Genomic DNA, 17,427 nt, shown 5'->3' with positions numbered 1-17,427 from the left:
GGTCAGTGGATAAAGTGCCGTCCCTGGAGTCTGGAGAAATTGAGTTCAAATGCGACATCAGACACTTAATAATTACCTGTGTGATCTTGGGCAAGTCATTTAAGCCAACTGCCTTGCAAAAAAAAAAAAGAGGCATAAAACCAAAACTTGAGCATATCCATTGAACTAAAATTATGTTACCACTAAATCTGTATCCCAAAGAGATCAAAGGGGAAAAAAAGAATTTATATGTATATAAATATTTATAGTTCTTTTTTGTGAAAAGAATTGGAAATTGAAAAGATGTCTACCAACTGGGGAAAGGATAAACAAGCTGTGATACATGATAGTGAAGGGATACATTCATTATTCCCAATATTCATTTGCAATCTCTTGCTTTCTACCAGCTCCCTCCCTTGTTGCCAAACAAATACATTTCTTCTATCCTTAAAATAAACTCTCATCTAATCAGACCATCCAAACTAGTAAGCTATAATCCTATACCTCTCCTCCCTTTCCCAACCCAATTCTTTAGGAAACTTGTCTATCTTCAATAGTCCCACTTTCTGCAATCTGGTCTCCAATTTTATCATTCAGTTGAAAATGCTTTCTGAAAGGTCATATACAATCTCTTTGGGGTGGCTAGGTGGCACAGTGGATAGAGCACCTGGCTCTGGCGTCAGAAGAACTTGAGCTCAAATCTGGCCTCTTAAATAACACTTAAATAAACAACATTTTTATAAGAACAATCTCTCAAGGTCTTTTCTCAATTTTCATTATTCCTGACCTATTTGCAGACTTTTATATAGCTGACCATTCTCTCTCTACTCTGGCGTTTAATCACATTGCTCTTTCATAGTTTTCTTCCTGTTTGTCTAAAAATTCTTCCATTTCTTTTATTGATTCATAATTCATATCACCCCACTATCTGGAGATATAACCAAAGGTCCTGTCCTGAGCCCTCTTCTCTTTTCTTTCTCATCAGCACTCAGGGGTTCAGTTATAATCTCTATAGAAATGAATCTGAAATCCTTACCAATATCCTTCTAGTCAATCAAGTTCACAACCTCACAATCAAATTTAACTTAATCTTATTAGTCTTACAAAATTGTTAGTGAAATCTTGTCATTTCCATTTCCACAACATCTCTCAGAAATGCCCTCCCCACAATTCTCTCCATTCACAAAGCTAATCCCTTACATGTCTTAGAATCTGTTCTTGTGCAACAATTTCTGGATAAATCTCCTTCTGGATAAATCTTCTCTCCCTCCTCCACTTCATCTTCTAGTTCGAATGTAGGAGTAGAAAGTAGAAGTCATAAAGGTGATCTTTCTAAAAAACAGATCTATTACAGTCACCTTCTTTCCTGACTATTACTTCTAGGATCAAATATAATCTCTTTTTTGGAAGTAAAGCTTTTTTACAAGCTGACCCTTTGCCTCCTTGTTTACTTAAGAAGGTATTATTTCATCCATATTTTTAAAGACTAGCTTTACTAGTCTACTTGCTGGTTCTCACACAACAGTTCCCCTCTCATCTTTGTGCTCTTGCACAGAAAATAAGTTCAAAGAACAAAATGTAATGCACCACCATCGTACTTCTGTCACCTAAACCCCCTTAGTATGCACTAAGTCTCAGCTCAAGTACACCTTCTGCATAGGGCATTTCCTGATCCATCCCTTAGATATTAATACTTTTCCATCCAAAGTAGGCTTTTATGTAAATTATATATAAGTATCTATATACATATACACACACACACAAAGACATATGTTGTTTCCTCCATTAAAAATGTTAGCTCCTTGATTATTACCATCATCTACTATACTCTCTGACACACTGTGCTCTCTGCCCAGAAAAAAATAAGACTTCTTCCCACAATAATTTTCATCATCAACTTTTTTTTTTTTTGCAAGGCAATGGGGTTAATTATTAAGTGTCTGAGGCTGGATTTGAACTCAGGTACTCCTGACTCCCAGGCCAGTGCTCTATCCACTACGTCACCTAGCCGCCCCTTATCATCAACTTTTAAAAATTATTTCTTATATGACTGGGAAGTAGGGTGGGGAGAGCACTGCATATCATAATATTTGAAAGTACACTAATTGTTTAGCACCACTTTAGGTGATAGAGGAGATGCAGAAAAAACAATTCACAGTCCTAAAAACCATTTAGAAGATAATTTGTATAAGGTAATAAAATACAAAACACACTTAATAATTATTAATCAATAATTATATTATCCTACATTTATCTACTGACTTATATTATCTGACCTGATACTTATATGGATCCTAATACATGTCATTATACAGATGGTACAACTGTTGCTTTTTTTTTTCCATTTTTAAGAGGAGAAAATTTAGGATCAGAATTTTTGTTACTTATTTGAAGACAGAAAGCTGGTACGTTTTCTGACAACAAAACAAGAATTCTTTCTACTACAACTGACAAAGAAATATAAGATTATTTGCCCAAATGAATGGCATGGACATTTAAGCACTACTATTTAGAGAAGTGCAGCGTAAAGGGTGTTTCATGTGGGCTCAAGAAATCAATTAATCAAGAAATCAAAATACTTAGATGCTTAATACATGTTGGTTGAATTTTGTCTTTGGATGAAAAGATGGGAAAGGAGAGGGAATTGTAGAAGAGGGAATAGATTTCCAAGATTCAAATTCAGACTGATCATCATAACACTGTCTGAAGTATATAAAAACTTAGCTACCTTATTAGTAATAATTATAGCAAGTGTGTAAATCAGGCCAAATGTCTTCTAAGTTCAGAGTTCTGTTTTAAAATAGGCTGCAAATTCTTCTCTTTCAGGGAACTAATTCTTTCATAATGTCTCTGATGCCATGCTATGAGACCTGAAACTAATACATGTTCATGATATTTCACAGTAATTAGAGAACCAGCTATTGAAAAATCATAGTCCTTATTTCCATGCCTTCTAATTTAATCTTCTGATCACGGGAATGATTTAATCAGTTTAAGCATCATACAGATAAAGTGGGAACAAGTATATATTCTACAATCAAATATCTGTATCATGTTTGAAGAGGTTTGCTAAATATTTCTACTGAAATCTAATGTTGGTACATCTAGGTACACAGTGCTTTGCACACTGTGTTTATTAGTGCTTTTTAATTTATTCATTCATTTACCCCTAGGATATATTTCTCCTGAAAATGCACACCAAATAGGGGTAGGACACCTAGGAGAAGAGAAGTTATTTAAGTACATTAAAACATATGGAATATACTTTAAAGTTCTTACCAGAATTATTTTTGAAGGCTCTAAAACAATACGGTTGCATCCTCTTTTTCCTGAAAACTGCCTACCAAATCTGTGAAAGTGCAAAAAAAAAACTTCTTTTAACCAATGTGGGATGGTGAGAAAAACAAAATAGTAAAGAAACTACAATTAGCAGAATACCATCTGATGAACACCTTTTTAAAGTTGATCCCCATTAATGACAGGAAAAGTAGCTAAGCTATAGTATTTCCTATTTCTTTGCAGCTGACATTGAAATAAGGGAAATAGAATAATGACTGGTAACCAACATAAAGACCTTTTAAATTTACAAGATACTTTATAAACAGTATCTCCTTTAAATGTTTACAATAACTATATGAGATAGAGAATAATCTGAAAATAGAGTGGTGAAAATGATTTTTCCCAAGGTCACACAGCAAGAAATCTAAATAGAATCCAGACTTTCCAACTCCCAATACATTACTTTTTCTTCTTTTTTAATACTGTTTTTACAAATATTTTGAAATTATACTGAAACATTGGCTTAATCTGTCTTTCCTTTTGAAATGAATGGATGTTTTTGTTTCTTTTAAAATTGTCACAAGCTGAAGACTACAATGAAAAGTGATCTAAAATAAAATAGCAATTCAATAAATTTTAGTCATTGGCCTTTAAACTGCTTGTTTCCTTCTAAATAAAGATGATGTTACATGAGAAAGCAAAAGAAAGTAACTTTTCAAACTCTAATAAAAGTAATAAGTGTTCTTATAAACAATAATAAGTGTTTAAGTCCTGGGGCACTCTATTTTACCTTTTGTTAGTATATGTGATTGTTTTGTTAAAAATAAATTTTCTCCACTATGACACAAAAAAATCATCTTCACACTTTCTTTCTGCCTGACTGTGGAGGTCTAGATTGAATAGGGGAATAGAGGAGGTGACTGAACAAGCCATCACCTCATTTGTATGTGTGAATGTTTGAGTTCTTTTCTAATTTTTATTTTTGGTAGGGATTTTGGAATGGAAATAGAACAAAAGTATTTCCCAACCATGCCGATTTGCTAGAACTTTAGACTTCACCAAGTTCTTTAAAAGTAGTTTAAGGGGCAGCTAGTTGGCCCAGTGGATAAAGCACCGGCCCTGGAGTCAGGAGTACCTGGGTTCAAATCCGGTCTCAGACACTTAATAATTACCTAGCTGTGTGGCCTTGGGCAAGCCACTTAACTCCCTCTGCCTTGAAAAAAAAACAAACCTAAAAAAAAAATACTTTGGAAGAGATTTAGAACTTTGAATATATGTCAGATGCTTAAATAGGAATTGTTGTAGAATGAGACCATTTTGATGAAGATTAAAGGCAGAAGTATGACTCAGGTATGAACTGATTTTAAAGCCTCAAACTCCTAGTTTGCAGTTACAAAGTCTCCTGCTTAATACTAGATCCATAGTACCTGGCATTCCCAGGCTGACATTTTAAAAAAGTAACTCAAGTGCTGAATCCTCTAAAGAAAACTGAGTTTTATGTCTGAAAAATATAAAAATAAAAAAGTAATTTTCTGCTAACCAGAAAAGATTTTATGATATTTTTAGCTATTAGATTTTTTTAAAATACTGTCATATATAAAGTAAAGAGGAAAATTCTATGGAATGACAGATACAAGCAATAGCAATTTATGTGAAAAACAAAAATGTAAGGTTCTGATTCAGAAAACCATCCAGAAGTTAAAAAAAAAAGAATTCATTTTGACAAAACCTTTTAGAGAAAAAGGGAGAGTTCCTTCAATAATCTAGAAATTGAGACTAATATAATAAAAATATACTAGAAATACTCTATTCCAGAGTACTCAAAAATCAATTATGTTAAAGTCTCATGTGACTGAATTATGATTAATAATAACAATAATTCACAATATGAGAACACAGCATAAGGTGCTCAACATAGTTTCAAAGAAGCCAGGAAAATTCTCTACAACCAATCACTGAACCAGAATACCAGGGGAACAGCATTCACTGTACCTTGACAAAGTTTTGTATCTCTTCTACTTATTTTTAAATGATGTACTATGAATTTAATTTTAAACATAAATTTTATGATTTATTAGAAAAAGTATCAAAGTGAAAGGTTATGTGACACCTACCTCATAAGGTCATTACTATAAGAAAATATGATCATGTACAGTAAAGACCAGATGAGATAAAACATACAAAGCATTTTATAAACATCAAGTAAAACACAAAAATGAACAATTATTATTACACTATTAAAAAATACACAAGTCTAAAAGTTCATTTCTTCTTGGAAAAATTCCTAACACTATTAAGTCTATTTTCAAAGAATTACAACGTTACCCTATCCACCTAATATTTAAGAATAAGCATGAAACCCTTTCAAGTTAGCAGAATATTTTTTCATAAAGAAATTGCATAGACTAACAAAGATAAGCTAAATTGCTTTGGTCAACTTAGCATTTATTAGGCACCTACTGGGTGAAGGGCAGTTATGAAACAAAAACCTGAGCTAAGTGAAAGTACTTCACTATCTTACAATTTGAGGAATAGAAGAGAGATAAGACATTAAAGAACTATGATAGACATGACATAATAAGTACTGTAAATAGCTTCAAAACAAAATGTTATTTGTGAGAAACACAAAGTCATTGCAAATATGGGCAGGCATCAAGAAGGAAGTAATTGAATTTTATGTAATTTTCATCTAAATACCTTGTATATTTGTATTTATTGTCTTTTTTCTGAACATGCTTTTAAATGAATTCATTGTATCCTATATTAAAATACAAGTTATTTAATTTCATTCTTATATATGTATCCCAAGCACGTAGCATTATGACTAGCATTTAATTAATTCATGATAATATACTGAATGATTGAAATTAAAAGAATAGTAAAAATGCAAAAGGCAAGAAAAGAGGCAGAACACTTGGAATCTTTCCCAAATAGAAAGAAGGCAAGTTTGGATAGATCAATAAAGCAAAAGCATTATTGAAATATATGGGGGCCGCTATGTGACACAGTAGATAGAGCACCAGCCCTGGAGTCAGGAGTACATGCATTGAAATCTGGCCTCAAACACTTAATAATTACCTAGCTGTGTGGCCTTGGGCAAGACACTTAATCCCATTGCCTTGCAAAAACCTAAAAAAAAAAAAAAGGAGGGGAAAAAACAAAAGAAGTATATGTAAATAAATACTATGAAATAAGGCTAGAAAGGGAGATTAATATCAGATTGTAAAATGGCCCAGAATATCAAGCTAAGCATCTGAATTTGCAATATAATGTGCCTGTATTTGAGTGAAGGGGCAATAACTGTCCTGAACATCTGGCTTAGAAGAATGTCAGTGGCCTAATACCCTAATATGAGTTGACATGAAGCTGTAAGGACAAGGCCCTACTGTTGCAGGATTCCTGTTTTTACCTATACTTTAATGCCTTAGATGAAGGAAATATTAGCAGAGTAGGTTATGATCTTTTGAGTTTCAAAAGGTGAAGCGAGCATAATAATTTGAATTCAAACAGACCCCAGTGGGAAGCAAAGTATCAAATCAATCTCTTTCACCTAACCCAACAAAAGAACAATTTTGTCTTCTGTGAGGTTAACACCTTGCAACAAGCACGTTAAACCTACTATCCTTAGGGAATTCCTGGGGGAATGTATACTTATTTACGGGTCCTATATTCTCAGTAAATATTTCATTTATAAAAACTAATTGATGTTAATCAGTTAAATGACATTGGGGCCCTTGATGCCATTTAGAATATACTTAAAGTTTAGATGTGATCAATGAAAAACCTGGGTGATCCATACAGGAAAGAATAGAAGATCATCCTAGCTCCTTTGGTGTACCCCTAGTGTCTAAATGACTAGTCTTGCTTTGGAATTTTCCTTGCCAGTAAGCGTAGAAGCTAAAGTAAGGAACATCTGAGCTTATAAACATGACATACAAAGCTGATTGATATTATGTGTGTATATATATATATACATATACATATATATATATATATATATATGTATATGTATATGAATAGGATGGTCCATGAAGACAAGGGCCATGCCTTTCCACATCTTGAAGAAAATATGAGATCTGATCTATAAAATGCAGGATTTAGTAATAGGCTGTATCACAATTCTTTATTTAAAACGTTGAAGATATAGGCTACATACTGGCAACTACGTAAGAAATGACACTGTTCATCTACAATTCACAGAATTTACATTTGATAAAGAATATGTACTGGGGCAACTGGGTGGTAAAGAGGAAAGAGCACTAGCCCTGGAGTCAGGAAGACCCGAGTTCAAATCCAGCCTCAGACACTTAATAATTACCCAGTTGTATGGCCTTGGGCAAGCCACTTTAACCGCATAGCCTTGCCAAAAAAGTGATAAAAAACATTAAAAAAAAAAAGATAAAGTACTGATATATTCTCACAAGTGTTTTTGTTTAACATATTAGGTAAAATAACTATCTTCCTCCAAAGACAGTTAAATCATCTAAACCACAATGCAAAAAACAATAATCTGCAAATAATCTGTTCACCTTCTCTCCATCCACTTCAACTAAAAAATAACTCCGCTTTCCTGTTCTCTAAAATATGATTAAATTCAACTGAAGTTGAAATATCCTAGAGAAAAGAAGACCTAAGTAATGAAAGGAATCTTGTCAGATATTCCTAGAAGAGAATTAATCAATTGACAAGATAATTAGTTAAGCACCTAGGAACTTTGCATAACACAATATATTAAACCCTATTGCTTTCATGACAACATTTGGATGTTACTGTGATCTGAAATCTGAAAACTATCTACAGTGAATTCATCAGCAAATATAATCAAGTACAAGTATACTCTCACACTTGTTCTTCATTATTAGAAAACTTTGGATTTTTCATTTCCTCTGCAATGGAATTTTTTTTAATTTGTTAATCTTTGGCTTTAAATTTCATGATACATTTAAACCATTTATTAACATATACTCTAAGAGCTGTGAGAAATGGATGGATTTTATGAAATTCAAACTCTATCTCTCCCAATCCTTTGTGATGCTAGAAGCTGCAAGTTTTCCTAATTAATCATATAAAAATGCAGCTTAGAAAAACTTGTGTTTTTATCAACACTTAAATTGTTTTTGTCTCAGTTCAGAGTTTTCCTCACATTTGCCAAAAGTTAATAATGGCTAAACAAAACTTTTAAAGAATACCCTGTCATGAGCAGCTAGGTGGTGTAGTGGACAGAGCACTGGTCCTGGAGCCAGGAGGTCCTGATTTCAAATTCCGCCTCAGACACTTAATAATTGCCTGTCTGTGTGACCTTGGTCAAGTCACTTAACTCCTTTGCCTTAAATAAATAATAAAAATTTTTAAAGGAAAAAAAAAAAAAACAACCTGTCAAAACGAACACTTCAACATTTTGCCTTGAAAAGTATCTAGTCAGTAATAAAATGATCATGAAGCAAATAAGTAATACCAGAGTTTGAAACACTGAGTAAAGTTAGAATGATAGAAGGGGGAATTAAGTTGGTCTATCATTTACCAGGAGTGACATTAGAGAAGCTACATGGTATAGAGGAGCAATATGGTAAATTAAGTAGAGAGATTACAATCCAACTTTAATAAAAGTAATTTAAAGCTATCATCTTCTGAGGCAAACCCCTTTTTCTCTCAAGACAGCCATTTTTTTTCCCCCAGCTATAAACATTAGACTAAACAACTCTGCCCTTCTTTGTTCTAACATTGATAAGATTTGGAAACTACTTAACTGTGTTTAAAGAGAAAAATAAAGAGACATGAAATTTATGTTACCAAAGATAAATACGCCTCTGGGACTCTTGTAGACCAAGATGTAGAAGATCTTTGGAGTTCCATAAATTAATGCTAGCAAATTTTCCCTGATTCTGTCTCTTCAGCTACCATTGTCTGATTCTTCTCCTCTGAATCTGGCTTCTTTCCTCTTGATTCTATTGAAAGTATACTAGCTTCCGGTTCTCCTAGGAGATTCATCAGTTTCAGTCCTTTTATGCTAACTATTTTACATTGATCCAGATATGACATTTACATTTATTTTCTAGATTATATTCTCTTCTCCCATGAATGGAGAGCATACTAATTTTTAAAACATTTTATTGATGACATTTTTACCCCAATATCACTTCCCAGTAAAGCATATCTTCTAACAATTCTGGCTTATCCAGAAAAACAGCTGAACTAGTTCATCATGGTACAGAGGAGCAAGGTGAAAAATTAAGTAGAGAGAGATTACAATCCAGCTTTATTAAAAATAATTCATAATTCTCAGTACCAGGCACTGTGGAATATGTTAGTTAGTCCCTACCTTCAAGTGGTACACATGCTCATTGGAGAAATGACATGTAAGAGACGATGTACCTACTTAGAATGTACGAAGGTGATCTGAAAGAAGGTACTCTCAGTAAAACTGATTGGGAAAGGCTTCTTAAAGAAGGTGGGATTTGGGGGTGCCTAGGTGGCGCATTGGATAAAGCACCGGCCTTGGAGTCAGGAGTACATGGGTTCAAATCCGACATCAAACACTTAATATTAATCACCTAGCCGTGTGGCTTTGCGAAAGCTACTTAACCCAATGACTTGAAAAATCTAAAAAAAAAAAAAAAAAAAGGTGGGATTTGAAATTGTGTGTGCAAAAGGCAAAGTGATAGAAAATAAGAAGCAAGAGTAAGGTATAAGAAGACTGGAAATATAGGAAGGAGACCAAGTTATAAAGTGCTTTAAATAATAGAAGACTTTATATTTGATTTAATTGATAACAGTGCCACTGGAAATCATAGATTTGACATGTTCAGACCAATGCTTCAAAAAATAAGCCCAGTGAAGAAGGCAAAAACTTGAGATAGGAAAATCAATTAGAAGATTATTGCAGTAGTCCAGGGAAGAGGAAAAGGGGACCTGAATTTCAATTCAGACTTTATGAAGAAAGAGATGGGGGTAAATACAGGAAGATACTATGATGATAGAAATAGCAAAATTTTGCACTGTACTGGAAATATGGTATAAGTAAAAATAAAAAGTAAAGAATAACATTAAAGTTAGGATGACATTTATCCTGAGTGCCTGGAAGGATGGTGGTGTCCTTGACCAGAAGTTCAGAAGGGAGAAGTTTTGAGAGAAAAGAAAATTATTTCTGTTTTAAACATGAAAAAGGCAATTGTAACTATGTGATTTAGCTCAGCAGAAAAATTAGACTTGCTATATAGATGTGAATAGATATATAAACATGATATGAATCTATAATGAAATGATAAATGAATTTGTGGGAGCTAATGAGATCACCAAGTGAAATAATATAGAGCAAAAAGAGAAGGTTATCACAGATAAAGCCTTTACTGGATATTCATGTTTACTGGGCATGGTATGTATGCAGAACCAACAAAGGAGACAGGTCTGACAAGAAGGAAACCCTTGAGTGAATAATATAATGTAAACTTCTGAGAGGAAAGATATACATAAGGACAAAGTAAATAGTGCCAGATGCTGTAGACAGTTACTAGAAATAGATCAACAAGGATTAAAATTGAGAAAAGATGATTATATTTTTGTAATAAATTGGCAGTGACTTTGGAGAGAACAACATCAGTCAAATCCTGAGATTAGAAGCTAAAATGAAAAGAATTCAGAAGGGAGAGAAAGTTCACATGCAGAGATCTCAAAGCTAGATGACTTTTTCAAGAAGTTTAGTCATGAAGGGCAAGAGAGTTATAATACAATGTGAAGAAGCCAGAGTAATTGCCGTATGACAATAAATGCAATGTTTCATACTTGTGGTCTACCCTCTCTCTATCGAGAGAAGAGAAACAGGCACACTTCTTTTAGTTTTTCAAAACTGTGGTGTATATCTGAATTTGGCCAAAAATGGAGTCTCAAATTACAGATCACAAGCCATTTTACTCTAGATCAGTTTCTTAAGCTTTTTAGGAGTCACTGAACCAGGAAGGAAACCCTTCTCTCAATAATATTTTTAAATGTACACTAAAATATATAGGCTTACAAAAAGAAACAAATTATCCTGAAATATAATTGTCAAAATCTTTAAAAAAAACTAAGGTTCACCATCCCAAGATTAAAAATCCCTACTGTAGTTTAAAAATATAAATATAATTCTATCAGAAACAGTACATTCTGATCCCTGTCAAGCATCTTCCATGACAGATGCTAAAGAATTGTCTTTTTTGTAAAATAAGTATAAACATCGTAAAAACAAATAAAACATTCTTATTAAAACAGAGATTAAATGACCTGAAGTCACAACTATAACAACATTCTTATAAACATACCTTTGAGGAGCAAATACTATGGTTCCATTTAAATATATAGATCCGGAAAGAAGAAGATACCAACAGCTGGCAATGGATTCGGAGCTATAAAAGGGAAACATTTATTCACATTTATTTCATCTCAGTACAATATGAATTCAGAGTTTATGCAAGTCACTAACGATCTTCATTAAGAAATACTCTCGGTATAATGGTTTATTTTTAGGTTTTTGCAAGGCAATGGGGTTAAGTGGCTTGCCCAAGAGCACAAAACTAGGTAAATATAATGTGTCTGCAGCAGGATTTGAACTCAGGTCTCTTCTGACTCCAGGGCGGGTTCTCTATCCATTGCACCACCGAGTTGCCACTCAAAATAATGATTTAAAAGAAAATTTAAATTTCTGATCAAATAGGAAATGCTACCTAAGTAGTATGAATGTCAAAATTTTCCAAATTACATTTACCTGATAGGCTTCCCTAATTTATCTTGCTAGAGTACTTTGAACACAGCCATTTCCATTTCAAAGGGCTGTTTAACTTCAAAGAAACAAAATTCTGTTACAAAAGAATCATATTCCTGGTCTACTTACAAAATAAATCGGAAACATTTCATATCATAATACTATCAAAATATTATCCAAAAAAAGCTCCCTAAAACCTCTTATGTGTCTTTCTGACTGTTGATAGTCTAAGTGTTTTCGTAGCCAAAATACATTAAATATAAATTTAAAATCAATATATTTAGCAATACTATAAATGTTGGGTGTGCCAATGTCATTATATTGAAGACCATGCTACAATTGTTCACCAACGTTAAATAAATTAGTTGACTGAAAAATTCTGTTCATTTAGGCATCATCTTTTTTTAATCTGGTTTTCCTTTGTCCAACTGATACCCATCTGTCAAAATACAGACCTAAAGGTAAACAGGTTTTGCTATTTTGAATAATTCATAAAAGACCAAAACAGTATCAATTTTAGTTGTTTATAGAATTTTTGCTCCACAATAATTGATATCAAAGGCAAAATTGAATAACAAAACATAAAAGCCCCCTTTTTACCGGAGTTACTAACACTTACGAAAAAAGAACTTGATTGGCACTGCATCTTTCATACCGAGCTCTTGCAGGTACTTGCCTGATGAGAGAAAAGTAACAAGTAAATCTTTTGAAAGGAACTATGATTCAAGTTACACAGCTTGAAGGTGCATCTTTGACACAGACTGAAGCAATGTTACATTATTGAATCCAATCAGTATAAACATCATCATGTGCTCAAAGCAGCATTTTTAGATATATTTCTTTTCTTTAGGGTTTTTTTTTTCCAAGGCAAACGGGGTTAAGTGGCTTGCCCATGCCCACACAGCTAGGTAATTATTAAGTGTCTGAGACCGGATTTGAACCCACGTACTCCTGACTCCAGGGCTGGTGCTTTATCCACTATGCCATCTAGCCTCCCCTAGATATATTTCTTAAAAGAATATTTACTAAATTTTTCTTTCTGACATTAAATCAGGTTTATCAGTTTATTACTAAAGAGTTTATCACTAAAACACAAAATATGGTTAGGATTTACATTTTAAAAGCATTACTTCAGGTCACATAGTCTTTCGCTATATTGGGCCATTAGCTAACACAAGGCAACAATTTAATAATTTCCATTATCCAGCATAAAAGTTTGTAAAAAACCCTCTGTATATCTAGAACATTAAAATATAAGATATCAAGGCCAGGATTAGAAGCCTTTAAGAATATCAGGGTTAGGGGCAGCTAGGTGTCATAGTGAATAAAAGCACCAGCCCTGGAGTCAAGAGTACCTGGGTTCAAATCCAGTCACAGACAATTAATAATTACCTAGCTGTGTGGCCTTGGGAAGCCACTTAACCCCGTTTGCCTAGCAAAAACCTAAAAAAAAAGAATATCAGGGTTACGCAAGTTTACCTAATAAAGACCTCATTTCTCATATAGAGAACTGAGTCAAATTTATAAAAAGTGTCATTCTCCAATTGATAAATGATCAAGAAATATGAACAGTTTTCAGATGAAGTTATGAAAGCAATCCATTTAAATAGTTATTTTTAAATGTCCTAACTCATTATATTTATTTTTAGGCTTTTGCAAGCCAAATAGGGTTAAGTGGCTTGCCCAAGGCCACACAGCTAGATAATTATTAAGTGTCTGAGACCGGATTTGCACCCAGGTACTCCTGACTCCAGGGCCGGTGCTTTATCCACTGTGCCACCTAGCCGCTCCTGTCCTAACTCATTATTGATAAAAGAAAAGTAGTTTGGCACAATTCTGAGGAACAAACTTATACCTACTGGGTTGGCTAAGAGAACAGTAGGAGAAAATGACAAATGTTGGGAAATTGAGCCATTGATGCACTGTTGGAGGAGGTGTGAAATGATTCAACAATCCTGTAGTGCAATTTGGAACTATGCTCAAAGGACTACTAAACCATGACTACCCTCTGACCTAACAATGCCACTCTAGGTCTCTAGATTCCAGGAGGGATGAAATATGGGAAGAAAAGAATCTATATGTACAGGGATATTTATAGCAGCTCTTTTCTGGTGGTGGGGAGGTGGAGATTGAAGGGATGCTTATCTGTTAGAGAATGGCTGAACAAATTGTGGTATGGGATTGAGATGAAATGCTGTTCTGGGAAATGATAAACAGGATGCTCTCAATAAAAAACTTAAATGAGCAGGTGCAATGGGAAATGTACTTTACATAAAGTATAAAGAGAATTCTGAAGGATTTATGAATATTAACCAATCCAAAGACAAGCTGATAGTGTCTGAATAGAGACCGAAGCATACATTTTGTCCACTTTATTTTTCCTGAGGTTTCTCTTGGGGAGGGATTATGTGTACTTTTACAACATGACTATTGTCAAGTTTTTGCATGACTACATATTTTTATTTAATGTTTATTATCATTTTGTACAAATAATGTTTTTTTTTACATTAATAAAATATTCTCGTTTAAGAGTAAACCAAATATCCCCTCCCCTATACAGACTTGCTTGAGCAATAAAGTAAAGGGGAGAGAATAAAATTAAAATTAAAAAAATAAGAGAAATAATTGTAGTTATGTCCAGGTGGCGCGAGCCCACATCTGGCCCAGTACACCCCACAATCACCCAGCCGTATGACATGCAAGCCACCCAAACCCCACTACCCTGCAAAAATCAAAAAAAAAAAAAAAAAGAAAAAGACGCAAAATAAAATAAAATAGTAATAATAGTAGGGGTGGCTGGGTGGCAGACAGAGCATTGGCCCTTGGGACAGTAGCACCTGGGCCCAAATCTGGCCTCAGACACCCAACGGTCACCCTCCTATGTGGCCCCAGTGAGGCCACCCAGCCCCATTTACCCTGCACCCCCCAAAAAATAAAAATAATAAAAAAATGTGCTTGGGTCTTTGTTCCAACATCAACATCTCTGTTGCGGGTGCATCACATTCTTTATGATAAGTCCATGACAAAAGTTACTTCCATATTTTTCCACTGTTGACATTGCTGATCGCAAGTCCATCCTTTCTTATTTCTACACTACCATTTACTATATTTTCACTCTCCTTTCACTATGACTCTCTGCTGTAGAGTAGATGACTTGTGCAGCAGACAGATCCCTGGCCCTGGGACCAAGAGGCCCTGAGCCCCCATACCACTCCTTAGGCCCAGCGTCCACCTGGCCCTATGGTCTCGGACAGGCCATCCAATCCCAGCCCCTTGCAAGAAGTAAAAAAGAATGTGTGTTATATCTGACCACTCGCCCCCATGGTACATCCTCTCCTCCATCACTCACATCCCCCCCCTTCCACCTGTTCCCCCTCTCTCCTTCTTACACCAGATTCCTATACCCCATTGAGTATATATGCTGTTTCCTCTCCAAACCACTTCTGATGAGAGCGAAGTTTTCCCTCATTCCCCCCTTGCCTTTCCCCCTTCCATATCATTGCAATAGCTCATTGTAATAAGGAAAAATCTTATTATAGGCAATATCTTGGCCTATTCGCCCTCTCCTTTTTCCTTCTCCCATTACATTTCCCTTTTTTATTCCTATTGACTCCATTTTTACACCATATTTTATCTTCGAATTCAGCTTTCTCCTGTGCTTCAACTATAAAAGCTCCCTCTACCTGCTCTATTAACTGAGAAGGTTCATATGAGTATTATCAGTGTCATTTTCTATACAGGAATACATGCGGTTCATCCTCATTAAGTCCCTCATATTTTCCCCTTCTACTCCAATCTCTATGCTTCACCCGAGTCCTGTATGTGAAGATCAAACCTTCTGTTCAGCTTTGGCCATTTCAACAGCAACATTTGAAATTCCCCTGGTTCATTGAAAGTCCATCTTTTTCCCTGGAAGAGGACATTGAGCCTTGCTGGGTAGCTGATTCTTGGCTGCATTCTAAGGTCTTTGGCTTCCGGTATATTATATTCCAAGCCCTATGACCTTCCAATGTAGATGCTGCTAAGTCCTGTGTGATCCTGATTGCAGCTCCATGATATTTGAATTGTGTCCTCCTGGCTGCTTGTAATATTTTGTCTTTGACTTGGGAGTTCTGGAACTTGGCTATAATACTCCTGGGGTTGGTTTTTTGGGATCTCTTTCTCTGGGGGGATCGGTGGATTCTCTCCATTTCTATTTTGCCCACTGCTTCTAGAATATTAGGGCAATTATCCTGTAGTACTTCTTTGAAAATGTTGTCAAGGCTCTGTTCCTGATCATGACTTTCAGGTATTCCAATAATTTTTAAATTATCTTTTCTAAGTCTGTTTTCCATGTCAGTTGTTTTTTCAATGAGATGTTTCACATTTTCTTCTAATTTTTCATTTTTCTGGTTTTGAAGTATTGATTCCTGATTTCTGGTAAATTCATCAATCTCCCTGAATTCTATTCTTTGTCTGAAGGATTTGTTCACCTCAGAGAGTTTTCTTATCTCTTTTCCCATCTGGCCAATTTTGCTTTTTAAAGCATTCTCCTCAATATCTTTTTGAACTACCTTATCCATTTGACTTGAACTGGTTTTTAGTATGCTATTTTCTTCAGCATTTTTTTGGATTTCCTTGACTAGGCTGGCGACTTCATTTTCATGTTTTCCCTGCATCTCTCTCATTTCTTTTCTCAGTTTTTCTTCTAAATGCCTCATTTGATTTTCAAAGTCTTTTTTGAGCTCTGTCATAGCCTGAGCCCAATTTCTGTTTATCTTGGAGTGTTTAGATGCAGGATCTTGTGCTTCCTCATCTTCACACTGAGTATTTTGATCTTTCTTGGGCTCATTTGCAAAATATTTCTCAATGGTGTTCCGCTTTTTTCTCTGCTTGCTCATTTTCCTAGCCTTAGCCTGTTTTGGGGGTGCTTCCTGAGCTTTTGGGATACTCCCACAAGGGTCTAAATGTGTGAGGGTCTGTCCTCCCTCCTGGTCTGTGAATGACCATAAGCGCCCCCCTCTGCCACGGGGTTGATGTGGGGGGGTCCCTGCTTTTCTATGGGGGGCCTAGACTACAATCAGGTTCTGAATGTGGTCTGAGCCCCAGAGTCCTATTCCTGGGGCAGAGCTCAGCAGTCTCTCTCTCTCTCTCTTCACTCCCCTCCATAGGTTCAATGGGCTCATGCCCTGGGGGCTGCAGCTTACCAGCTCCCCCTGCTTCTGTTTCCAGATCTGGGCTGCAGAAAGACCAAGCTGCTCTCTGTGTGCCCTGAGGGCTGGGCTCCATGTGCTCCCTCTGGCAGAGGTCCCCCTCTGTTCCACCACTTTGAGCCTGGTGCTCCCCAGGGTGTATTTCAGGAGACTCCCCCGCTGCTGTAAGCCCATGCTCCCAGAGCCCTGGGGCTGCCTCCGGGAGGCTGAAGTTATTTTGCTCTGGGGGCCACCGCTCTGGCG

The 17,427-nt window shown here is 35.4% G+C and overlaps 1 protein-coding gene and 1 pseudogene across 5 annotated transcripts in view; both read right to left on the bottom strand.

The window, feature by feature from the left end:
* The window catches only part of LOC141504390 (folliculin-interacting protein 1-like), a 281,771-nt pseudogene that overhangs the window by 63,126 nt on the left and 201,218 nt on the right, over positions 1 to 17,427 (bottom strand).
* RAPGEF6 (Rap guanine nucleotide exchange factor 6) overlaps positions 1 to 17,427 on the bottom strand; it is a 44,720-nt gene that overhangs the window by 17,449 nt on the left and 9,844 nt on the right. For 4 of the 5 annotated variants that reach the window (XM_074213297.1, XM_074213301.1, XM_074213296.1 and 1 more), the window contains exons 4-6: positions 12,612 to 12,668; positions 11,553 to 11,636; positions 3,259 to 3,328 (exon numbers count right to left, since the gene is read on the bottom strand). In XM_074213297.1, the coding sequence (XP_074069398.1) occupies positions 3,259 to 3,328; positions 11,553 to 11,636; positions 12,612 to 12,668 (211 nt within the window). The remainder of the gene's footprint in view (positions 1 to 3,258; positions 3,329 to 11,552; positions 11,637 to 12,611; positions 12,669 to 17,427) is intronic. The other variant, XM_074213298.1, reaches the window with a different exon arrangement.

This window comes from Macrotis lagotis, chromosome 1, assembly GCF_037893015.1.
Source record: "Macrotis lagotis isolate mMagLag1 chromosome 1, bilby.v1.9.chrom.fasta, whole genome shotgun sequence".
NCBI lineage: Eukaryota > Metazoa > Chordata > Mammalia > Peramelemorphia > Peramelidae > Macrotis > Macrotis lagotis.
The sequence above is the reverse complement of the archived record's forward strand: the minus strand, read 5'-3'. Positions and strand labels throughout refer to the sequence as shown.